Genomic DNA, 27,847 nt, shown 5'->3' on the forward strand with positions numbered 1-27,847 from the left:
TGTGTAAGAGTGTGTGTGTGTGTTCTCTGGTTTCTCCTAGTTTTCTGGTTTCCTACGAAAAGACTGGTACGTTAATTGACTTATTACCAAAATGTAATAGGGAAATATAGACTGGAAGCTCCACTGGGGCTAGAAGGTATGTGAATTCTGCCTGAAATATTCTCTGTAAAGCTCGCCATTATATTTATGCGCAACAATACAAAGTGTTATCAAAATAATAAAATAGAATACCCTCAAGCTGCAACAAAGAATGCAACAAGTGTCCAGAGAGTTCTGAGAAAACGTGGAGCCTAGGAAATGGAAGGGATACTATGGACCTATACTGGGGGTAGGTACTATTGACAAACTAAATTCACTACTCTGCTATCCACTTATGTGTGCTGCAAATGATTATACGCAGAGCCGGACTGGCCGGTTATGGTATTTTATATCTACATTGTCTAGGTGTACAATCAAAAGGTCGACAGTGTCAAAAGGTCAACACATGTCGACATGATTTTTTATGTTTTTATTGTTGTCTATGTCGACATAGACACCATATAAGTGGCTTGCTGCTCTCGCCATGCTTCAGGCATTGTGCCTCACTGCGCTTGACACACTATTATTATCTAACTCTATTCCTACGCGGGTGTTATAATATGAACAAATCGGTTTCCTACAAAAAAAATCATGAAAAACTCATGTCAACCTTTTTCACATCGACCTTTTGATTGTTGACCTTTTGACCCAGTTGACCTATAGTTGTCGACCTTTTTTCTACCTAGTTATTGTCTATCTAAAGCCTGGTTACCAGATTGCCCATGGCCTTAAAGTGAAGATTCTTCCCTATAGGCCGGTGCACCTTTTAGGTTGCCCAGAGTAGTGGCTCCGTCCCCTACTGTATCCCACACAAACAACCTTCGCTGGTTCTCAGAGCAGAGTACCCATCTAAGATGAGTGCCCATCTACTGTATATCCTTTATGGCATCAGTTAAAGGGACAGGAATGGGTGTTATCTGGGTGTGTAACCATTTCTAGGCTCCTCTGGGTGAGGGGTCGGATATTTGGGGAGTTATGGTAATGAGTTGTTTGTCTGCTTGATGGAGGGTTTGTGATCTGTACTCAGCTTCAGGTGAGATATTATGTGAAACGTGGAGCTTTGTGGTTTGTCACAGCAGCTTAAAGATCTGGGGGCCACTAGACTGCCAAGTATGTTGAGATCAGCAGCTTCCACACAGGTGTAGTGATGTATTAACCCATTGAGTGGTATGCCCGGAAATTTCTTGGGCTCAGCTGCGCAGCGGGCTGTCCCGGAAAATTTCCGCTCATACCACAAATATGAAATAGGTGCGCGCCAGTGGTGTCCAGGTGTGCACCACTGGCCCAGCACCTCTAGAGCCCCCCCTCCAGCCATTCTCCCAACCCTCCCATCACCTGTGCTCCGGCGATCGCACGCCAGAGCTCTTCTAACCCAGCCGCCTGCGGCCATACTTTTAGTATCAATGACGTCGGCGGCAGGCTCGGGGATGTTCGGGCACCCGAGTCCTCTCGAGCCGCCGCGAACATCCCCCAGCCTGCTGCCGACGTCACTGCTGAATGTGACAGGCAGGCGGCTAAGGCAGCGGGGACAGCGGCGGCAGGGAAGCTCCGGCATACTAACGCCGGAGCAGAGGTGAGAGAGGGGGGCTTCCAACTGTGGTGGGTTTTGCTGGGGCAGGACAAACCTGCCCTGGTAGGTTTGTCCTGCCCCAGCAAAACCTACCACTCAAGGGGTTAATCTTACCTATTTTGGTGTTGGTTCCACCTACATACGATTTGGTGCCACCCATATGAGGCCACTTGTACACATTTTTCAGGGCCACTTTTAGTTTTCAGTCCGACCCTGATCACTCACACACACACACACACACACACACACACGCACGTAAATAGACACCAGAATAAGAAGTACAGCATAACGTCAAGTACCATAAAAATGACACATTCCGAAAGCTTAACATTTTGGAAATAAGGCAAAGTTTTATTTGTATACAGAATTTTGTGGTACTGCACATACCCTGTACTATGAATTGTGTGCAGAACCTTTACATACCTGCACATCAGCCTTTGAAATGCATTGTTAGCAATGGTATGGTCACCTGTCTGTGACTTGTCTTTTGGTTACTAGGATTCCATGGTTTTCTCTTACCTAAGATTTGCTTTTGCAGATCGTGACATCGGTTTTTCAACTCCTTTTCTATTTCCCGCGCGTCTTGAAGCTGCTGTGATGTTAACGCCACAGAACTGGAGACACATTGTAGTTCTTTTATCTGATTTTGAAGGAAAACACTTTCAGCCTGGGATTCTGCAAGCTGATCCTGAAGGCTAATTTTATCTATAGATAAAAAAAATATATATATATTTTAGTTGGTGGGTCACAACTATATTTGTATATTTACATTCTAATAAATACATTTCACATAACGGCACTTGCAGATTAACGTGTAGAGGTATGGATGCTAGAAATATGCTGTCAGTGCCTACGCTATTAGAAATACGTCATTATTTTGGCATTGCTGAGAAGTCGCCACAAATTTTAGAAATATTCTCATACACGTTACAAAAATAGTAAGTGAACATGTCAGATCTATAAATACCGCGGTGAGATTGCTGTAGACTTCCACTAACAAGCAGCTTAGAGGGAACAGAAAAATGTCATATTCTGTAAAATGTCCTTGGCAAACAGGGAGTGTTGTGATTATTCAGGACCACTCAGCATCGCTGCAGGGTGCGGTATATCCCTTTTAATAAGGACAGCCGCATAAAAACATTGCATGGCAACAGTACCGGATTATCTAAAGGTTACACCATAATCTTGCTCTGGGCCATACAGTAAAATAAATATTCCAAGCTGCCCTTTGGTTAGTGGATACTTGAAAAAGACACTTTTGTTTTTAAAGAAGTGTATGGCTGCTGGTCAGTAGTGTATTAGGAGTACAACGCGAGAATTATATGCTTTAACGCACAACTCAGTGAATGCGTTCTTTATAGTTTCGGATGTTGGTAAATAAAGCAAAAAATGTCAGAACATGCCAAATCAATCAACAAACTGAGAACTCAAGAAGAATAATGACAGGCGAATAGGGTTACAATGACTAGTTGTGTTGTCATAGAAACAAGACAGGTCCTGTAACTGTATTCATCGTCACCGATCATGCACAATTAAAAATGGATGCGATTAAAGATAACTGTTCCAGAAAATATTATAATATTATTATAGTATTATACTTAAGTCAGGATATTTTGAACTAGGGACCATAAATGCTTATTTGCAAGTACACATGCACCCCCAAACCAGCTCCAATGAGACACAAGGAAGGGGCAATCCCAGGAGAGAAAACAATGAGAAATGTATAGAAGTGCTATAAAATCAGATTGACACCTGACTTGACTTTTCCACAGGCGTGAGATAGGACTGTTTAATACAGGTGTCAATCTGGTTTTATAGCACTGTGCTTTGGAACATCAGTGAAATAATATTATTCATAAAGTAGATATATATTGTTTATAAACATGTTTCTAGGCATTAAACTGTTCTGAGGCCAATTGTAATTGTATGCACTTATTTTTATCTGTGGTGGCCACCATAACATATCACTACTATATTAAATAAATATAAATATTGTATTCACAGATTGGACTTGTGAGTTCATACATGGTGTGATTATTTAAATTCAGCGCAGGGCTTCCATTTCTTTTTCTACATGTAAAAATCTTATTTAGTGTGCCGCAAGGTAAAAAGGTTGAAAATCACTGTTCTAGAAGGTGCTAAATAAATAAGAAGTACATTCTGATTGGTTGTCCATAGCAACATAGCAACATGTGAAATAGAACTCCCATCTTAGTACATTTCCCCCAGTAAATGTTATAGCAAATACGTAAGGCCCATACACACTTTTTCATACACATACACACCGATATTTAGCTTAAAGTCTGCAAGTGTGTATGGTCCACCAATGCCCGACTAGCGATGATGCACGCCCCGCATCATTACTAGCAAAGTGGGCCGTCTGGTGGTTTTACCAGCACGTCTAGCAATGATGGCTCATATTTGAGCCATCATCGCCAGGTGTGTATGGCAGCTGGGCTGAAAGATCAGAGACTTTCAGTCCAGCTGACCGGCGGCTCCCGCCGCCCGCGCCCCCCACCGCCCGCGCCCCCCACGATGCATATACTCACCCCGCCGCCGTGCCCACGCTGACGCTGCTCATCTGTTCTGCTGCGTCTCCTCGGCAAGGCCACACAGCCCGGCAGAGCGCCCTGCCCCCGGCTGGCTGCTCTGCTCCATAGTGTGGAGCATACTGTATAAACTCCACTGGCTACCAATGTGTTTTTTAAGCCAGTAATATATTGCCAGCAATCTATATATTACTGGTACCACTGGGCACCAATGTATAATATATAAGCCAGTAATATATACATATGTATATATTACTGGCACCACTGGGCACCAATGTTATTTATAATTACCCAGTAATATATACATTGCTGGCACATGCCAGCAATGTATATATCACTGGCATCACTGGGCACCAATGTTATTTATAATTACCCAGTAATATATATATTGCTGGCACATGCCACCTATTCTGCCACCTATTCTATTCTCCCTCTATGGACCCCCACGAGAGAGAATAGCCGGTGGCCGAGTGTCAGGGTTTTGACTGTTGGGATCCCGAAGTCGGGGTAATGACTATCGGGATCCCGACTGTCGGGAAACTGTCCGGCACCCTGTCTGTACAGCCTGATCAAGTTAGCAGGTATTTCTGAGAGGTAAAAGGGGACAATGAGTATGTGGCGCTGGAAGACGCTCAGCTGCACACCCACCTGAGACAGCCATAGGGCTAGCGCATGTTTTGATGCTGCGATCGATGTTGCACCTGAAATGGAATATTGCAGGAAATGCTTAAGATTATATGGGGCTGACCCTTTACATTACATCCAACATATGACTCAAAATGCAATATATAGGCATGACTGCGGGCAGCACAAATATTGAGGGGTGTTAGACCACCCACAGAGAAGACCGTCTGATCACTGGAAAGGGGGAGAACGGCTCAGAGACGTTTAGGCCAACACTATATAATACTACAGCTTTTGAATTTCTAACTTGAGCAGCGTTACTTGGTAACACTACTATTACTGTATTCTAATTTAGTTGCCAATTGAACAATTCTGGTGTGAATCAAGTAAGTGATCTACAAATATTACTATTACATAAATCAATTTGGGGTAATTCAATAAAGGATTTAGTGTACAGTATAAAATGGGTGCTGTCCAATATCTCCATAAAGAAATCAGTCATATTTTGACGGATGTGTGAATGATAGAAAGCACATTTCTTTGTGCGTTCATCATTATAATCCATTTCTAAAGAATAAGGCAGAGGAATCATGGGGGAAAAGGAAGAGAACTGACGAGACATGAAAGTGAATGTTTCTGCACTTCTTGTAATATGATTGCGGCCAGCAAATTCCAGCAAAGCAGTTTCCAGAGATTATAAATGAAATATATCTTTTTACTATGGGTCTGGTGACAGGGCAGGTTGTGGACATGCTTTACAACTATTACACCAGGCCAATAAGATTACGCTGTTGCTGGGAATGTTACAAAAACATCTGCTTTTTTTTATCGAAAGTGTTATTTATTTGTTTTTTAAATTACAGGAAAGATCTGCTGACCAATAAAATTTGCACTGTAATAGTTCTGAAGAGAATTCAGGATGACTCAATAATGCACCACAACTACTACAGTATGACTGGGAGGTCTTTTTATATGAATGCCGAAACCAATAAGAAACTGTATTCTCACTAAGGACGGCAGATTACCACAATCCGAAAAGCGTAACTTTCTAGAGTTTGGGACAATTATTTAATGGTGTATGTACACAATGCGATCCGGCGGCTGCCGCCAGGACCCAGCTGGGTGCCGGCATCGGCTGGCAGGGAGGGACGGCATGGGGGGAGGGGATAGCAGGGACCATGCTGCACGATGGGGTCGAACATGGCCCCTGCTTACGCGAATCTTTCCATGAAGGCTTATGAAAACCAGCATATCTATGGCAATCCACACTACAGTCAATACATTAAAATGTATGTGATACATAGATGATCTCTTCCTACTATGGACTGGCGGTGAAGAAAATTATTAACCTTTGTAAATCATCTCAACTCGATCTCTGGTACAATTAGATTTACTATCAATTTTGGCCATAACACCATCAGCTTCCTTGATGTAAGTGTTACCCTAAAAGACTGCTCCATATCAACCAAAGTCTTTACCAAAACCACAGACAAAAATACGTTACTTCACGCCAGGAGCTTCCATCCAGAAGCATTGAAAAGAGGGCTCCCATATTCACAGATGCTAAGGGTTTGCCGCATCAACTCGGACCCAGCAACCCTACCAGCGGCCTTAGAGGAAATGAGCAAACGTTTTCTTACAAGGGGTTACACCGTTACAGCATGCAAGATGTAGAGACAGCCCGCCAGAAAGTGCTCAATATGAAAAGGGATGTTTTACTGAAACACAAAACCAAGAACCAGGATGACAGTGACAATAGATTGAACTTCTGTAGTACCTATACAGTCGCTTCTAACCACATTAAAACCAAAATACAGGAACATTGGCACCTAGTCTCAAGCGATCCCGTACTGGAACCAATTCTTGTAACACCCCCTAGATTTGCCTATAGGAGGGGACCGAACTTGAAAGAATTACTAGTGGTAACTGACATTTCTACTAACACCCCAACTGCCACATCCTGGCTTTCACGTAAACATGGGGTATACAAGTGCTCAGGATGCACAAATTGGCAATTCCTGGTTAGAGGTAATGAATTCTGTAATCCTGCTAACGGACATAAATACAAAATAAATCACAGACTGGACTGTAATAGCAAATTCGTTGTCTATGCGCTCACATGCCCGTGTAACCTTATCTACGTAGGGAAAACCACCAGGATGATCAAGGAAAGGCTAGGACAGCACAGGTCATCCATCAAAAAAAGCTTTTCCACTAATAAAGAGACACTGGATCTCAAACAAGTCCCTGTGGCCAGACACTTTCTGGAGAAATGCCATAACATTATACAACTTAAATATCATATCATTGACCACATACCCCCAGACGGGGTGGGGATCGTGACAGACTCTTTCTCCAACGGGAACTGCAATGGATTTACCGTCTCAATACCTTGACCCCTTACGGTCTGAATGAAGACTTTAAAATGGGTTGCTTTATCTAAACCCATCTCACGCAGAGTGCCTGAGTGTACTCTTTTCCTTAGCTAACTGATATACCTAACCCCTCTCCCATAATAGTTATTGTACCAACAGCCCTAACAGGCTATTGTACTAAATCACATGTTTAAAGCCCAATTTACATTTGATTGACGCAAACAGGCAGTACAGCTTATTTGCTGTCCTGACTTGGAATTGCATCAATATTAACAGCACCACAGACACATAGTACTATGTTGGATGACACCTCCGTGTGTCTATCGTAATGCACTATAGTAATTTAACCTTGCTGGACCCTTGATCATTATTATCCTGTTGATTGACAGTGTTTTCTGTATAAGCACCACGAGTGCCCTATGCAACTCTTCCGCGTGTTGCTATAAATCTCTTGGTGCTCACCAACCTTACTGGTTATGTCACAAATAATTATGTATCAGCACCGCCGTGTGCTCTCTGCAACACCTCCGTGTGTTGCTGCTAAAACCTGAAGAAACAGTAGACACTTAATCCAACTGCTATACCTGATTTATTATTATGGTTATGCCCTCTGTAAAATCATTGTATATCCAGCAGGGCTCCGCAAGCTCGAACACCGCCGAGTGTCCAATTTATCAGTATTTAACTGTTTTCTCTTCCTTGTGATATGTTACTATGCACCCTTGTTACTATGTTGCCTGTAATTATTGTTACATTCCCCAGTAGCTTATTGACCGCTGCGTCCACACCATGAGATCTGGTCAATTAGCGGTGATTTAATTTAATTTTTTTTTCACATTAGGTGCCTTAATTTCAGTTAACGCGTTATCACACATTTCACAACTAGGCGCACATTTGCACAATGGTAGATAGTCCGCACAGCCCCTACACTTAGTCGACTCAATGCCCGCACGGCACCCTACCCACTCCCACTCACCCGCTCCATCTAAACATCAAGCGGCATTTAGCAAAAGTTTAACAGGCATCACGGGGATCCCCAAATGACGTGCCCGAGCCAAGCCCTTGTTACCTAGCAACATGATGCTTTCAGCACCGTTGGTGGTGCTGAGTGACAGCACATTTTGAAAACCTAAGGTGGGACTGGCGCCTTTTTCTTTGTTAAATACTGCCTGTTTGCTATCTCGCTGTACCCCTGAAGAAAACTGGTTGGAATCCAGTTGAAACAGCATGTCGGGTCTGTTTGATGCTTTGTAAGATGTTTGCCATGTAAATATTCTTTAATACATTTATCTTTTTTCTACCAAAAACGAGTGCTGGTCTGTCTACTTCCCCTCTGCAAGGTTGGGTAAGTGCTATATCTATTATTCTACATCGGACCCTGCACCACTGTTGTTATCCACAGTGTGTGTATATATATATATATTATATATATATATATATATATATATATATATATATATTAGAAAGATATGTCCTCATAGTTCTTTGCTGCAGTCATACCAAACAGCCCCTCTTGGCATGAATCCTCTAATGTCACGTGACTTTTTTGCTGATGACACGTGTATATCTTCACTGAGTCTCTGAACCTGTATACATAATACTACAATGTAGCAGCCGCAAATTCTCTGTATACACACACACACAATATAGAATTGTCATATATATAAAATTAATTAGCACAGTCTCCTTGTGCGTTTTAGTCACACTGCATTTTGACTAAGATGCATTTTTTGGCAAAAAAGTCAGACGTTAGCGCAGGTGCACAGGACCTGGCAGCTCACTCACACCAGGCATTTCGCGTTGCATGGCGTATTGAGGCCAGATTCACGTATCTGTTAATCATTTATATTAGGTCAAGGTCAGATCCCGGACAAATACCCTAGATAAACCTTTCACACAGAGCATTATGTAGTATCACAAAGTATGTTACAGAGCAGAATTAGTGTCACTACATTATGCAATTTATGTTATTATAGTTTATGACATACACACAAACACATTTATAGTACTTGTAAAAGGATACTATAAGACAGTAATTAAAGAAGTAAGCAGTGAAAAGGTTCAACAGATCACAAGAACAGCGGAAGAAATGTACTAGCAGATTTATCTGGAACTATGCAAGCTAACCAATGAGAGCAAAGGGCTCTACAGTGGTTTCAAAAAGATACAGTCTAAAGAAAAGCTACTAACTGGGGAAAGGACTATTCATCACAATCCACATTTTTGTGTTAATTAGCAAAAGTGAAAATTAATATTTTCATACAAATTTACTAATATTCTGTGGTCAGGAAACTTTTTAGAGTTTGGACCAATTAGCGAACGCTATCCTTCAGATGGCTTTAGCCACTTTAAAAGTATGGTGACAACACGGACAAGAGAGAAATCCCCATCCGGCCATATGTGCAGTATCAGAAGTATCAGTAAAGAGACATCAGTAGCTTTTACTTTGCTTGTTGCTGCCACCAAGACAAGGTTTTATTTATGCCACTGTCCTATCAATGATTTTTACATAAATTTGGGCTAAAAGCGTTATGTGGCAATAAGAGATGATCAAAAATATTGTAATATTGTAAAACAAACTTTAATGCCACAGCACAAATGACAATTAAATGCATACAATGTTTAAAACTGAATATCGCTTATCTGATATCAGCATTGATTGTATTCGGTTTTAAACATTGTACGCATTTAATTGTCATTTGTGCGGTGGCATTAAAGTTTGTTTTACAATATTACCCTATTTTTGCTCTTTTTGGATCTTCCCTCTTTATGAGTTGGTGGTGCAATATTAAGGAGATTTTCTGGAGAACAAGCATAACCCTATGAGGAGTATTAATTGCGACAAGCTAAACAACAGTGGTGAGATACCACTAGAAACGGTACTAATCTAATTGTGGGGTGCCGTTATGTCTTCTATGGCGGAGGGAGCCATCATTGAATTTTAGAAATTACTGCACTAGGAGGCGCCTATCTCACCCCTTTTTTCGCTCTCTCGCTATCGATCTATCTATCTATCTATAAAATTAAATACATAAAATATTATATATGTTGCACAGTACTACTTTCACTGGCATACACATATTTCACAGTTCTACTCTTATTGCAAAAGCTATAGAGGCTCATTCAGGTGCGGTAAAGTTGCTATCAACTCCAACTGTACCTAAATGAGCCTTTATATGTATGGCAACATATGGCCATATGTATGGTAATGCAGCATGAGGCATCTATTACACACAGTACACGCAATGTACTATCTGTCCTACGAAGGATATCTCTTATGTCCCCTTAATCAGCAGTGGCACACACACAAACAGAGGCCATCACTGCATCCTCCTTCCCCTAAATGGCAGCAGACTCTCAATCTGCTGCTGTCCTGCTTCCGTCATTGCAGAACACGTCCTGCTTCCTGTGCAAAGTACCAAACATTGGCAATTGGCATATGATAGCGTATGTTCTTGCACAGTACTACTCCCATTGCCATACATGCATGGCACAGTACTACTCATTTCCATTTATATATTGTATAGTACAACTAACACTGTTATTAATCTATTCCACATTACTTATCCCTGTCATACATTGCAGTCATTACTAACCCATTTGGTGCACAGATAAATCCCAGCATTTTACACTAGTTATTCCTTTTCCATCCCACTTAAACAAAAACCTATTCCCCCTGATACACCCGCAGCACAATGCTATCTCAAGATTAACTGTAAAATACAAAAGCAACTTGTAATAAAGAAATGGTCACATTACTATCATAACATCAGACATAAAAGAGCACTGAAAATTTCATATTTTGGGAGGTATTCCCATCTCCCGGGGCTGCCAGTCTGGGCTGTCATAAGTAGGGGAAGTTCAAATAGGGTAAAGCTGGGTGAACACTATACATTATTGTTAGTGATTTTCCCTTGAACTGCCTATGGTCCTGAACAAATGCTATAGGGCAGTGATTCTCAACCTCGGCCCACAGGACCCCCAACAGTTCATGTTTTCCAGGTCTCCACACAGAATCACAAGTGAAGTAATTATCCCCACCTGTGGATCTTTTAAAATGTGTCAGTGAATAATGAGTGCACCTGTGTACCTGCAGGGTGACTTAGAAAACGTGAACTGTTGGGGGGCCCTGAGGACCGAGGTTGAGAACCACTGATATAGGGGGATATTCAGCTTGGTTAGTAGATGTATAAACATTACTATTCTGCGATGTTTGCAAATCCGTGCATGCGAAAATGCCAAAGCAGACGTGCGCAGCCTACTAAAATGCGATCACATTGCAAAAAATATCACTGCAGTCTAAGGGTTGGGGGGCGACTTCGCTTTGTGGGGAGTGGTGGCAAAGCAGTGCAGGGGCATAATTCGGAGAACAGAGGAGTGTCCAGGCTGTTTTTTTGGGGGGGGGGGGTTTGAGCCGTCATACTCTGCTGCTGAAACCCATCATCATTCCACTGCATTCATAGTTTGCGATTGAACTTTTAATCAATTATAGAGGGCAGTAGTTACCTTTGCAGGTGTTAATAACAGCATTGAGCTAACCATGCAGGCAGTGATTTCATTCATTTTGGCCGAATTGGTGCAAACTTGACACTTTTATGGTGCTATAAACCAGATGGCAATTTCAGACATACTGTATCTGCAACTTTACCAAAAATAAGAAATAACGCTGCAAATAAATACAGAAAATGCATTTGGCTGGTGACTGGTTGTCATGCTATGTCATCGACTGATGGTTCTTAGTGTCACCGTGGGATATTGTTGTTTTACCAGACTGACAGTTCTATCCTGTTTGAGTGTACATGACTGTTCAAAGGTAACATGCAACCCAACAATTAGATTGATCTGTGTGTGCTGTGTGTATGTTTTTGGCTAGCACTAGGAATGTGTGCCCTTTTAAACTGTCAAAACAAATACCAAATTCCCCAGTTTTGTATTGTACACATATTTTTCCCCTTATGGCTCACAGTACATACAGCATACTCACTATCATTTTACAAGTTATAAACCTATGCTAGGATTCAGCGTTGGCACCTACTTACGTCTGACAGGGAGGATGTTGCTACCCCTGTGCCCAGAGAGGAGACAGCCACCAGCCCCAGATCCCAGCACCTGTGCAATTGATCTGGCAGGTGCCAGGACCAATGTATGCAAAGTCGTTAAGGTACACCTGCTCAAACTCCTGACTTCTATGGACTGCACAAATTGCAGCCCATAGAAGATGGATTGGGTGCGTGATAAGGCAGGTTCCTATAGGAAGTCAGCTCACTACCTATCGCAGCCCAGACTGGCAGCCCCGGAGGGTGGGAATACCTCCCAATGGGACTGCCTTGTGTGTCCGTGACTGACAGGTAGGACTTCCAATCACAGTGAAGCCAGTGCAGTCATGGACTGAATCTGGCTTTACTGACACGGAGCAGAGTGGTGGATTTTACCTGAGGTTGCTGCGCAGGTAAAATCTGCCACTGCTGGGATCCATTCTTACCATACCAACAAAGTTCTTGTGGGGTGGGGGGGGGTTATTTTTGTGTACTGCATGTAAACACAATAGCAATAGGAAAACAACAGCTTTCTGTGAAATAATACCAAAAATGTTAAACAGTTCAAAAGCATTTTAAATGTATTTGTGTATGATAAATACATTCAGTAGCGTAAAAAATGCAAATTAAATGCCAGTCGGTTGATTCAAAAAAAGTGTGGGAACCACTGCCTTAGAACCAACCCATTCAAGCTGCAAACTCACAACTACTCTTATCTGAAAGGAAGTAAGACATGTTTGTTTGATAAAAGCACAGAAAGGTACTTTATGAAGCGATAACCTTGGATAAAAAAAAAAATCACTGCACTAATCAGAAATGACTGTTGCTTTGCAAAGTACATATTTATTCAGCAGTATTGGAATTACATTACAGCCAAATATGTATTCTATATTTGATTTTCTAATCTCTACCTTTCAAGTTAATGATTTTGACCTTTCTGTAAAAGGATGAATTAGTGTACTGTAATGAGAGAGCACACCGCACAGATAACAAAACAAAATGAAAATCAGCTTTTACTCCAACGTCGGACTCGAAAACATTCAGATCATTTCTTTTTACTCTTCCTTTTTAACCATTAAATGAAACAGAAATGCCAACTGCATTGCCAATTGTGCTTAATGAAAAAATACATCTGCAATGATCCCTATCCTCCTTATGTGAGGAAAAACTACTTCTCTATTTTTAAAGCCAATAAACCTAAAATACACATTAACCAGACATGAAAAGGCTTAGCTTTAAGATGACAAACACAGCATATGCATAAACAAAGACAGAACTTTAAGCAGTTCAAATGCTTATCCAAACAGGCACATTCAGATCATTTTTTCACACCATTTTTGTATATAATGTGTCACGAGAAGACTTTAAGAATACTACAAGCACCATGATCACTGAACCTTGGGTGAGATTTAATAGGATGAGAGATTCAGAAAGTGAGAGATTTGGGAAGAAATCTCTAGTATTTTAAAGTGGCAATCATTCACACTGCAAAACCAGTTTGATTTTGAAGTGTAAAGGCCCCCATACACTAGCCGATTTTGGTCAGATTTCGGCCAGATCAGTCGGATCTGGCCGAAATCGGACCAAAATCGGCTAGTTTTGATGTCCCCTCAGATCCGATGCGCGGTCCCGTGCGCATCGGATCTGCGTCGGGTGGTCGGACCTGCTGCACCTCCGACCACCCGACTTGGGACCTAGTGGGGCGGCGCGGCGGTGGAGGGAGCAGGGGGGGCTGGGGACGCTGCGGGGGACACAGGCGGCATAGAGCCGGGCAGGGGGAGCCGGGAGCTGTCAGTACTGAATAAAAAAAAAAAGTCGCCCTAGTGTATGGGGGCCTTAAATGATTGCCGCTTTAAAAAAACTGGAGATTTCTTCCCAAATCTCTCACTTTCTGAATCTCTCATCCTATTAAATCTCACCCCTTGTGTCTGGATTTATCTACTATTAACTGCTAATTTCTGGCTCAGTGTCCTGACCATAGAACTAGGGGCCTGATTCTTAGTCAAATGTAGTGCTGCAAATTTCACAGCGCTGCGTGTGATTTTAACGACCCCCCCCCCCGGGGTCAACATCCATTCGCAGCATTGGGTGCGGGGACCAAATCAGTACTTGTGTATTATCATGGCACCCACAATATTAGGTTGCTCGACATATAATGGCATACACCCAATGCACAGCGATGCGATTTTAAATTGATTTTAAAGCCCCCTATACGATGTTTAATTGTATAAGCACCCTAATGGGGGCTTACAATGTTGAATGCACCCCCACGCCACCCCCACTATGAACGCCAACCCGAAGCTTGGCGAGCGCAGCGAGCCCACGAGGGGTGGCGGTACGCGTCCTACGAACTTTTCATACCCCCACTATCCACGTCAGCGTGGAGATGATTTTATATAGTGTGGCGAGCGCAGCGAGGCACCGAGCCCGAAGTGTGGCGAGGGGCCGCGTATTACTTTACATGTATTCCGCGGGGCTCGCTGCGCTCGCCATGCTTCGGGCTGGCGTTGATAGTGGGGGTGCTTTTAACATACTAAGCACCCATCACGTTTAATAATGTTATAGGGGCCACTTTTAACATGGAAAAACCCATAAGGTTGCTTATACAATTTTAAATCGCATACCATTGTATATAAGATACAATGGCATACAATGCGATGGTATACAATTTAAAATTGTATAACATCGCCTGCCATCGCGTAACATCGCATCGCATGCCTTATGGTCTGCAATGCGATGGGCGCCGTGCTAGTACACAAGTACCACCAAATCATTCGAGGCACGTCTACCCGCCGCCGACTGGTGGGTGCGAACGGGACAGCAAACTTACAGTTAGCCCTGCCCGCTTGCATCCGGTGTCTGGACATGCGCGGAAATGCACATGTGCAGATGCCAAGCGTCGCTCCCACGTGCGATTAGAATCAGGCCCTAGGTGTGAGCAGTGGATCATTTTCAGGCTCATGGTTAATTATCTGGATGCTTATTTTTATGGAGCATTTCCATAATGTTCCTAAAACACTGCCCAGGTGTTATTATAATTGTTAGGTTTAAGAAACTTTCTTCTAATCATGTTCTTTAAGTTGTGTGGGCACAGTGCCCAAGACATCGTATGCTTCAAAGTGATTTGTAAAAGCCAGACCACTTATACAGTCATAAAAAACAATCTTAGATCATACCACATCTGCAGGCTAGTCTCCAGCACTACAAGCAAGATCGGTTTGAACTGGGATGAAGACATACTGTAAAGCACATTGACATTTCAAAGGAACAAAATGATAGGTACTGTATACGGTGATACCCCATGCTGTGACTGGTATATTCATATCTGTTATCGTTTATGTGGAAATCTACAAAAGATAGATTTTACCACTTTTATGAAACTGCTCAAAGTATAAGCTAGCAGTTAGTAAATCAAAAATTGTCCCAGTTTACTAATCTGCAGAATAGTGATTGGAGATATTCCAGAGACATGTGACTGGTAGCAATTAAAAAAAAAAAAAAAACCCAGTAATTTCACCAGTGTTTAAAAATCTCTGAGCTTTTCCAATTCATTGCATAGATTGTGCTAGATTTGAAATGCCAAGTCTAATGAATGGATGCATTTAAATGAATAAAAAAAATCTGCCCGGAGCACCCTTGCATGCGCTCGTATTCCCCCACATCAACAAACCATCAGAAGTCTTTAATTAGTATATTAAAGTGAGATCAAAGACTTCCCTTAGATGCCGCACAATCATAAGAGGCCGATGTGGGAAAATTAATGTGATAGGCGGCCACGATGGGAAGTCCTGGTGACTCCCTGTTTTGACCATATAGTGGCAAACAATGCTAGCGATCAGGTGGGTTACAAAAACCTGATGGCTTAGTTGCAGGGGTAACGCGAATAGGTGCCTGGACATATAAATTCATAGTCAGAAACATTTATTTATTAACAGTTTGTTATATAGCGCACACATATTTCCGCAGCGCTTTACAGAGAATATTTGACCATTCACATCAGTCCCTGCCCCAGTGGAGCTTACAGTCTATATCCCCTACCACATGTACACGCACACACAGACATTCTGGGTTTATTTTTGTTGGAAGCCAATTGACCTACCAGTAAATTTTTGGATTGTGGGAGGAAACCGGAATAAACCCACGCAATCAGGGGGAGAATATACAAACTCTGCACAGTTAGAAATATGGACCTAATTCATGTTTGTAAATAAAGCAAAATAATTGTGGGCTAAATACAAAAGCAGTTAGTGTTTACCCTGCGCAGAAAAAATGTAACCCACCCATAATATAAAACTTTCTGCACACCTGCCCCACCTGGCACGCAAAATACTTTTGCCCAGTTGTTTGCTTTTTCATTTTACTTCCAAACATGGGTCAAGCTCTTTATACAGTAATTGATCAAGTACTGTATAAGTCATTTACTGCTAGTTCAAGATATCGGTCATCCAAATTATTCCGAAAACCATAGTTTCCGGAATGTACTTTTTCTTTTTCTAAAAGCACTACTGAGGACACCTGTAACTGGCACTACTGGGGACATGATATGTAACTGACACTACTGAGGACATCTGTAACTGGCACTACTGTGGACATGATATGTAACTGACACTACTGAGGACATCTGTAACTGGCACTACTGGGGACATCTGTAACTGGCACTACTGGGGACATGATATGTAACTGACACTACTGAGGACATCTGTAACTGGCACAACTGTGGACATGATGTGTAACTGTCACTACTGGGGACATCTGTAACTGGCACTACTGGGGACATCTGTAACTGGCACTACTGGGGACATGATATGTGACTGACACTACTGAGGACATCTGTAACTGGCACTACTGGGGACATGATATGTAACTGACACTATTGAGGACATCTGTAACTGGCACTACTGGGGATGTGATATGTAACTGGCACTACTAGGGACAGGATATGTAACTGGCGCTACTGGGGACATGATATGTAACTGGCACTACTGGGGACAGTAGTCGAGTGTCCCTATTCATCAATTGAAGAAGTTGGGAGATATGTACTGGGGACATGATATATAACTAGCACTACTGGCTACATGATATGTAACTGGCACTACTGGTCACATGATATGTAACTGGCACTACTGGTCACATGATATGTAACTGGCACTACTGGGCACATGATATGTAACTGACACAACTGGGGACATGATATGTAACTGGCACTACCGGGGACATGATATGTAACTAGCATTACTGGGGACATCTATAACTGGCACTACTGGGGACATGATATGTAACTGACACTACTGGGGACATGATATGTAACTGACACTACTGGGGACATGATATGTAACTGGCACTACTGGGGACATGATATGTAACTGGCACAACTGGGGACATGATATGTAACTAGCACTACTGGGGACATGATATGTAACTGACACTACTGGGGACATGATATGTAACTGACACTACTGGGGACATGATATGTAACTGGCACTACTGGGGACATGATATGTAACTGACACTACTGGGGACATGATATGTAACTGGCACTACTGGGGACATGATATGTAACTGGCACTACTGGGGACATGATATGTAACTAAATATGTGCAAGAAAAGTATTGCTTAGTTTTCAAATTCAGTGCCTGAGATTGTACACAAACTTTGCTTCATGTTCAAATAAAATATATTTCTGTGTATTTTTTGTGGTTTATGAGATACCTCATTGAAATATACAAATATTACAAAATATGGAACAATCCTTTATCCAAAATGCTTCTGGTCCCGAGCATTTTGGATAAGGGATACTCAACCTGCACCAAATCTGGAGCTATTGTATGCTTTCTATTTCAATTTCTCAATCATCATTGCGATCTACTGGTAAAAAAAATCTTTACATTCCATATCACTCTTCAAGAATGTTACAATGTTAGGTAATAAATGACAACTATACCAAGAAGAAAACAGCATGAGGCAACATGTATAGCTATATTAAACATACTTAGATATAATAATGCAATATATGTTCAAACCTTATAGATGTGTCCTTTTATAGGCTGAGCGTTGTGACATAAGTATAGTGAAGCGGGGAGCTTGCGCACACATATGACCGCTACCCATTGTTATGAATGTGGGAGCCAGCGGCTGCAGAAGGCTGACACCCGCAAAAGTGGACACATATGTACTTTAAGAACACATATGCATAATATACTGTTAAGGTGCATACACACTGTACAATTTATTTGACCAATTTGGTTGAAAGACATTTTCATTAAACCCAGTGTCCTGGACGAAAGATGCTGACGAAAGATATTGATGATAGACGAACGATGAATGATGATGCGCATACCCGCCCATTGTTCATCAAGATTGTTCGTCAACTGTGCATGCAGCTCAATTTGGATATCTTTCAAAAATAGCCTATAAACTGTAGCTAGATCTTTCGTCTTTCGTCTGTCGTCAATATCTTTTCTCAACATCTTTCGTCCAGGACACTGGGTTCAATGGAAATGTCTTTCAACCAAATTGGTCAAAAATATTGTACAGTGTGTATGCAGCTTAAGCCACCAGAAAGGCCAAATCAACAGCTGTTCTAAATGAAGTAATCCTAAAAGCATTATGAAAGCAACACTGGCACAGTACGGATCAATATGGCACAGTACGGATCAATATGGCACAGTATGGATCAATATGGCACAGTATGGATCAATAACGATAAAAAATTATTTCGCTTTATTTAGACTGAGCAAATAAAATTAATACTGCAAAATATTCAAAACTGGGAGATAGGTACACCTTAACCCTTTTAGTGCCAACGTTGCTGTGAGCGATCCTCAAAATATCCGCTAGAAATGCCGGCATCGCATCACTGTTCTTTTAGTAGAAATAAATACAAATACAGCCAAGTCAATTGATTGAAGTTTAGTTAAATATTTCCCCAAAAGAACAGTCGCTGTGATCTCTCCCAGCAACGTTCAAAGGGTTAATAAAAAGGATTGCTTGGCAACTTTCACACCTCTTTGGACAAATTCCCTTGGCACGCAAAGGGTTAAGAAGCACCTGTGGTTACAGAAAGTGCACCGTGGGACTGATTCAGAGATGGATGCTCATTGAAGTGAAGCTGCATCGTTGCACACTCCTGTTCAGGAGAAACAGTTAATGGCATGTATATAGAACTGGTTTTAGGTAGAGGGGACATGACCAGGTTGTGGTGAGATAGGACTAGTGCTTCAGGAACACACTTCTCTCTACAAAGCAATGTGTGTAGGAGTGCTTGGTGTGGCACCGCCTTCTTGTTGCTTGGAGCTGATTTACCAAATAAGGTAATGCCATTGCATTATTGATCCAGGTCATGCCCTCCTTGAATACTCTATATTTTGTCCCATGTTTGTATATATCCTATAAAGCCTCACATCTTGCCCCCTCGGTCCTCCCCTCTCTTTGCTCCCTCTACTAGGACATCTTTTAGGTTTCCCATTTTTTTCCCCATCCCTCCTATCCATTGCCCTTACCTTCCGATCTGTCTCATCCTCCCCAGTTTTCTACAAGGGCCACTAAGTCCATTGTTCAACATTTCCCTAACATATCTGACTCCCTCCATCTAAATTTTACATTTTCATGGGTTTTAACCCTTTGAGTGCCAACATCTCTGTGAGAGATGTGCAAAATATCAGCTAAAAATGGCAGCGTCGCTCACATTTGTTCTATAAATTCAAATCAAAAAACATTGTGTAACTAAAAGATTATGGGGGATATTCAATCCCCGGCGAGCATCTTCTGTCGGGGAGATGCTCGCCAGGCCCTATTCAATGCTGTCTTCCCCGACAGCATTGAGCAGGGTTTCTCGGCAGAACGAGCTCGACATCACTAGCTGACGGGCTCGTTCTGACGAGAACGGCCAGGAAGTGACGAGCTGCCGGCTGCAGCTCGCCTCTTCCCGGCCGCAACTCGTGGCCACGCCCCCTTCTCTGTCCCCAGCAGGCGGGACATTGAATCCCGTCTGCATGTTCTCGGTCGAGCTGACCGAAAATGGGACTGGGTCACGGTGGTCGAGCAAGCTCGACTGCCGTGACCCTCAGATTGAATACCCCCTATATTTCCTATATAAGGTAAACATTACATGTTGTTCTGATGGATAAAAATGTTTGCTTGCCAATTTTCACAACTATTTTGACAAATTCACTAGGCACTCAAAGAGTTAAATAATATGCCCTATACAGCACAGGTGGCCAAGTAATAAGCAGAGATGATTATATGAATAACAGGCAGGGATGATTGCACCAAGACATTCACTTTGCCAACAAAATGCCTACTTCTACTGTGCTCTTTACTGTTATTTTTCTATCAGAGTTGTATAGCAACAACAACACAGTAGTGTCCTAGCAATATTGTCCTGATGAGAAAAGTCTACAAAAGACAGAGGACATGGAGTATTAAGAAGGCTTATGTTCCCTGGTTTCTTGTCCTGTATCAGAACAAATAAGAATCAGGGAAGGATTGTAACCTTGGTGACCAACCTGCTGACAGACTTTTGGATATTTCATCTACTTGGCTACCAATATCTCTTCTGAGAGCGCTGCACTCTCGAATAATGGCACGGACATCTGATTTAATAACCGTCTGTTCTGACTGAAGAAATTTCAGCAATGACGAGGCCTTCAATAGGGCTGCTTCTTGCTGAGCAGACTTCTCCCTACAGAAGAAAAACAAAAGGAATATGTATGCAGCTTACTTATAGAATGTTATAGGACGTCACTTTCTGGCAAACACTGTACATAAGTTACCAAGAGGAAACATCAAACTACAGTGCACAACATTCAGATAAAAATAACTGGTGAGTGATAAATAGTTTATGTTCTATGAAATAGGAGATTTACTTCATAGGACATAACTATCCTGTGATAGATTTAATAGCAGTAAAAGCAGGTCACTTGTCAGATCATAAAAAAGACTAACTGGGAGGTATAGTTAAGCAGTATACACATACATACATACATACTGACACCCAAAAAATACTGTCATAGTTTATTATGTGTTCCTTACTGATCTTCTTTGTCTAAACTAGAAATAGTAGGATATAAGAGGAATATCTATGAGGCTGGAAAAGGGTATACCAATATTCTAATAAAATGTTTCTTTGCCTGGACAGTCCCTTACTTTCTTAAAAGAAGAGCTACATATGTGTTGAGCTGCAGTGCTTCTGCACATAGCAGCTGGCTGTAGCGAGATGGTTATGTGAACGCATTGTGGCATGTACATGTATTGCATCTGGTGCTCCCACTGTAGTGAATAGATTAGCAGGAGTGTGCAGGAGACTGCTCCCCGCTCTGCTGCAACTGGTGTGCTGCAATTTGCACGCATCACAGCAATACCTTAAGGGGACACATCTGTATGTTTGGAGACTGTACTGATAACAATATGAGGAGTGACCTTTTACTAAAAATTATGAAGTACTTTAGCAATGAAGTACTTTAGGAGTCACCAATTAAAATGTAAATAAATTGTGAATTTTTATTTGTTAATAACATAAATATAAACATACAACTACTTTCCCTGGATAAACATATTCAATTTTACATTTTCTGTAAATGGTGAAAAACATGCTAAAAATGATTAAAATAAATTTAAACCATGATAAAATAGGACATAATAACTGATTGTCGTACAGATTGTATTTCCATGAAGCTAGTAATATACTTACAGACACAACTGAAATGTCTGGTAGCTAAAACTTTATTAGAATTTCATTAATAAGTGGCTGTCACTGGGTTTACTGTAGAAGCTCCAGTGACGTTTGACACCAGTTTCAGAGAGAGGGCAGCACTGATGGTGATCAGGGTAGATCAGCCTTCACTCACCCAAGACTTTTGGCAAGTTACTGGTGCGCAATTTGGCTAAATTACCACATTTTCCGAAAGGTAAAAAACGGCTGGAATTATTAAAGGTAAAGTTACACGATTTTCAAACAAAATACTTATAAAACCCACTAGAAAAAAGTATAAATCTGGCTCGCAACATTGCTGCGTTTTGAGCTACATATCAATCTAGAATCCAATAAAGAACATTGGGGCAGATGTATGAACGTTCGATATGGGGGAGAAGGGGTATTAGCGCACGTTATGTGCGCTGATACCGCTTCTCCCCCATGTATGAAGCAGCCAGCGTGCGGTAATAGACAGGGGCGCTATGCGCCCCTGTCCATATCGGCGCTGCTATCAAAATGATAGCAGGCCGAATGTATGAACGGTCAGCATCGCTGACCGTTCCGCACGAAGCCGGCTTTGGCTTCGCCAGCATCAGGCTGGCGAAGCCCTATCTAAACAGCAGGGACAGCGCTGTCCCTGCTGTCAGCTGTGGGCTGCGCTGGGGATCTCGCGTGAACAGCGAGATCCCGCGCATGCCCAGTGCGGCCGGCCGGGGGACAGGAGATAGCGCATCAGTATTAACTGATGCGCTATCTCCAGAAAGGGACATCGCCGAAGGGGGGAGTTAGCGCTCCCCCGCTTCGGCAGACAAGATGTTAATACATCTTGTCGATGTCCCTTCCTGCTTCGCCTCGCTATTGAGGCGAAGCAGGAAGTATCATAGCGGCGCGATAAGCGCTGCTATGATACATCTGCCCCAATATTTAACATATGACTTGAGTTGTCATTAATAAATAAATAAAGGGACAAACAATATACTTTAGGTCAACATTATTAAATGAATGTTTTTGGGTTCAATTTAATAGAGAATAATACAATAAAAATGTATTTATGCTGTCAATATTATAGTATTGGATATCACATGTAACTGAATAATGTAGATGGTAACATATCTATACTTCTAATAAAGTTGTAATACTGTAGTTGTGTCTGTGCATAGAGGTTTTTAAGAAATGTACTCATTGGGATGTTTAAAGTATAGAGAAATAAAAATCTGAATTTTTGTTTGTCCAGCATCACACATAACTACCAGATGAATTTGGATTATGTATTAGCTATTGGATAGCTTGGATTATGTATTAGCTATTGGATAGCTTAGTTACCTAGAAAGAAACTGAGGTGTGCATTCTCTCAATGGGGCAGATGTATTAAGCCTTAACAAGAGATAAATGCAAGGGTGATGAGCAGTGTTCCCTCTAAACTCGACGAGCGTGCGCACAGACATTACAACAGAGCGCACAAAGCAGCAGTGGTCCCTTTTTGCCGTTGTGGACTCAATTAATGTGTTTCACCCATTAACTACATTGTGTGCTGTGTTTTGAATGTTTAAATGTTTATTATCATTTTGAAGTAAAGTTAACACAAATGATGAATGTCATTTTCCAGTTATATATACAGGTATGTGACGCACAAAAATTTAAATTTCCTTCCAAAGTTGCACAGCCAAAATCTTTTGCCGCACACAGCCTTCGTAACATTAGGGGGGACATTGGTGATAAGGAGAGATAAACGTTCAGCCAATCACCTGCTAACTGACTTTTTTCAAACACAGCCTGTAACATGGCAATTTAGCAGGTGATTGACTGGACGTTTATCTCTCCTTATCACCCTTGCATTTATAGCTTGTTAAGGCTTAATACATCTGCCCCAATGTGACATAAAGAAGAGGAGCAATGTCGGGAAGAAAAAAAAATAGATGCTTGACACTCGGCTAGTGCAGTGTGCAGGCTCCTCAACCAAAAATGACTATATGTCACTAATAATTTGGGGCACAAATATAATTCTAGGGACTGTTTATAATTCTAGGGACTATGGATACAAAGAAATCATTTTCAGAATTTGCCATTTCAAGTCCAAAATTACTATATGTATTTAAATATATCTATATTTCAAAATGTATACTGCAGGAAAAGTCTACTATATATTAAGTAAAAAATAAGGCAGATTATCTTGACTTGAATTTGCAGTATCCATGTCAATTTAGTAGATGGCCCACTAAAACAAATACTACATATCATAGACTGGCTGGTTACGTTACTTGCAACCTTTCAGCATTCATGTAAATTAAGTAGCAACGAATTTGGGATCTTTAAGAAATATTTTTAATGGACTGGGAGATTGATTCCTCCTTGGATTTTGCGCTTTACCTAAGAAAATAGAAAACTGTATTATTGCTTATCTGTGTACTGTCGCAGAGATAAACATTCTGTACTCCAGGCATAGATCTCTAGACCAGCTTTACTTGGCATGCTCACAAGTAAAAAGTTGGAAAGAGTGAGAGATTTTGTTGCAACAGTTGAAATTTAAAATATAACTACTGCAATAATTCTTATTTATTATGGCAATGACAAAAAAAGAAGGAATTAATAACTTATTGAAGTTTGAAGAGGTTATTCACGCAAATAAATGTCTAGGAAAAATGTAGTTACAAGTGGTGCCTCTCACACTCTACAGCAGGGGTGTCAAACTAAAATTCATCGGGGGCCGCATCAGCAGTTTGGTCACCCTCAAAGGGCCGGTTGTATCTGTAGGTCCCTCTGTATAATTATAATGCCATGACACCACAGGCTGCTCCCCCTGTATAATATAAAATGAATGCCATGACACCACAGGCTGCTCCCCCTGTATAATAATAATGCCATGACACCACAGACTGCTCCCCCTGTATAATATAATAAAAGTAATGCCATGACACATAAATGATTATACAGGAGGAGCAGCCTGTGGTGTCATGGCATTATTATTATTATTATTATTATTATTATTATTATATACGGGGACACCTCAGGAAACAGCAGATATATATATTTTTTTTATTGTGAGTGTGATCCTCATCCTCACTTACTGTTTCTCCGTCTGTCCTGCAGCTGCTGCGGCTTCCAGCTTTTCTTCACTGCTTGCTGCGGCCACACTGTCCCCGACTCCCGGTCCAGCTTCCCTGCCTGCTCCTACTTCTCTACAGACGCATGGGCGGGCGGCGTCATCGTCATGACGTCCCCACCCAGTGTCTGTCACTGCCGGGCATCAGAGGTAACAGGCGGCCGGGCCCTCCTCCACGTAGCCGTGGAGGCCGGCGGCCATGTTTCTGTAGCCGCATACATATGTGCCTACAGGAACATGGCCGCCGACAGTGGAGGAACAGGTAAGGCGGCCGCGGACGTGGCCCGCAGCACTCCTGTTTTAGACACACTGCCCCTGCGTGCTATCATCTCACGTGGGCCACATGACAAGGTCTGGCGGGCCGGATTTGGCCCGCGGGCCTTGTGTTTGACACCCGTGCTCTACAGTGTCCTCCGATGGCCCAAACAAGGAAAACATGGCACCGACAATTGACCTCCAGACCAAAGACCAAGCTGACTCTGCAACAAGGAATGCCAAACCACAACAAGAGATAAATAATACAGTCAGTAGGGAAAAAAATGTTGTTTTTTTTTTATATTTTATGGTTTTAACCAAATTAAAGAAAAAAAACACGCAAATCAGGAAAAGAAAGCAGAAAATGTGTTCATGTGGCAAGAAGCCAAGCATAAAAGATATCATGTGGCCTCCAGATAAATTCATGTTTGACGTACTCCATCCCAGCCGGTTTTTGACAGAAGCCTTATAACTATTTCATGTTAAGCTTTTGAACACTCGTTCCAGCCTACCACTCCCTGACTTATGGAAATGCATTGTGTGTGCTGATATGATGTTCCCCATCAAAAACATATGTTAGCTCCTGCTTGATGAAACCAACTTGTCTGTGTGATCTTTGCGGGAGAGGGGGAAAGAAATTGCAATGCTTTTTAATAAGACAAAGTCCTCTTTTATAGGAATCTCACTGCATCATAGTAGTTATAGACAAAACAAGTATGAGATCTAGTAAAAATCGATTCAGGGGATGAAATAAACCAGAACATAAAACAGAATGACTGCAATGTCTTTTTTTTATGCTTGGAACAGAACTGTGCGTAGTATTGTACTCTACAGCATAGTGATCATCTTGTTGGAGCTGTCCCTTAAATCCTGACAGGCCAGAACACCGAGAAATACAAGGTTCTGTACTCAGGAATACGGCCTCACTCCTCAGAGGGACTAATGATACTACTACTGCAGAGTATGTCAGACAAAAAAATATATATCCAATTTACTGCATCTATAAAACACATTTAGTTTTTTTGTTTTTGATAAAGTTGTTCTGCCGCAGCTGTAAGATTCCCTAATAATAAAATGGTGGATGGGCATGCTAAATATTGCTATGGTGTGTTCACACCAAAGACTCTACATAGACCTTATCGGAATATCATTTGAACTGTATTTATCACATGGCAGTAACCTGGCCTGCACAGACTGCTGCTGCATATGTGCGTTTTCCGTAAAGCTTTTACGCACAGCGGTAAACTCGCAGCAACACTGTTAAGCAATTGGACACCTCTGGACCTTGCCAGACAGGTAAGAACTGGCAAACATCACCAGTATTTGGATTTCATTTTTTGGGAGACTTTGGGGGTTATTCAGATGTGGATGGAGTTGATTTTCATGTCACAAAGTACCAGTTATCAGTACTTGAGTATGCGCAAACAGGTCCTGCAAACAGGTCCTGCAGCATAGCAAGCAACCTAGCATTGGATTCTCAATGATTCTCAATGATTGACCGTCTTCTTCAATGGTGTGAAGAAGGCAGTAACGATTAGGGAAGAGTCCTTTTTTCCTTTTTGGAAAACACAAACAAACAGCCACATTAACCACTTGTATGGCATGCTTACAATGCTGGTGATCGTGCCAGACTCTAACTAGTCAGAAACATATCATGAACGACTGCAGGAAGAGAATCTTCCCACAGCTGCCGCTCCCAGATGGATCTCCTAGCTCATCTGCTTCCCTACAACCACCCCCAGTGTCTGCTGTGCTGCCAATCAGTCAGCACAGCAGGATCCCCCACCCAGCGGCTGTAGACATTAGCAGCCAGTGGGGAAAAATACATTTACCCCACCTCAACCTCCGAGTGTGTACCCAGTGGCTTCTAAATAAAAAAAAAACTATTTCTGGGCAGTTTTTGGAAACCAACAAATGGTTAATATGAGACTTTATACAAGTTCAGAGAATGTAAATTTCAATCAGACTATTAAAGCTCCCAACTGACAGCTTTAATGCCGTTGTGTGGTGAGGAAGATGCATTATGCAATGTCTTCAATCAAAAATAATAATACAATCGTGTTAAGAATTAAAACATAGAAGAGTTCACAAAGTCTACAGATTTCCTTTGCTGAATGTGGTTTTACCATAATGAAAGTAACATTCTGCTGGATAATAAATGTCACTTGTGGGTAATTCAGAGCAGAAACAGATACGCAGTGAAATTTGAGGTACAATATACCCTGCAGAAAATCTTATAAAATCCATGTATAAACTTCCAGACTGCATGGAAAGCATTATGTGAAGTATATTGTATAGAACCCATTTTTTTCCCATACCAACTAAAAAGTATTCAGTTTCTTTGCTGTTAAAATTCAAGGATATGAAAGATACTCACTTCATTTTTATTCTCTTTGCGAATAATAAAAAAATAAAATAAAAAGAAATCCTTGCAAATTTGCCAAATGTAGGCGAGGGATTTTTTAGCTATGATCAAACACTCTGCCATAGCGACAGGTCATGTTTGTGAACTCAAATTGAACCCTGGAACAGATTCGGCAAGAGATTAATGGTATAGCTTTGCCCTTAT

General features: G+C 41.6%; 1 protein-coding gene across 3 annotated transcripts in view; it reads right to left on the bottom strand.

Moving 5' to 3' along the window:
• The window catches only part of LEKR1 (leucine, glutamate and lysine rich 1), a 128,994-nt gene that overhangs the window by 63,592 nt on the left and 37,555 nt on the right, over window positions 1-27,847 (bottom strand). For all 3 annotated transcript variants that reach the window (XM_083177888.1, XM_083177887.1, XM_083177886.1), the window contains exons 5-6: window positions 20,737-20,912; window positions 2,168-2,353 (exon numbers count right to left, since the gene is read on the bottom strand). In XM_083177888.1, the coding sequence (XP_083034014.1) occupies window positions 2,168-2,353; window positions 20,737-20,912 (362 nt within the window). The remainder of the gene's footprint in view (window positions 1-2,167; window positions 2,354-20,736; window positions 20,913-27,847) is intronic.

This window comes from Crinia signifera, chromosome 3 (assembly GCF_055691185.1).
Source record: "Crinia signifera chromosome 3, ASM5569118v1, whole genome shotgun sequence".
In the NCBI taxonomy this organism is placed as follows: domain Eukaryota; kingdom Metazoa; phylum Chordata; class Amphibia; order Anura; family Myobatrachidae; genus Crinia; species Crinia signifera.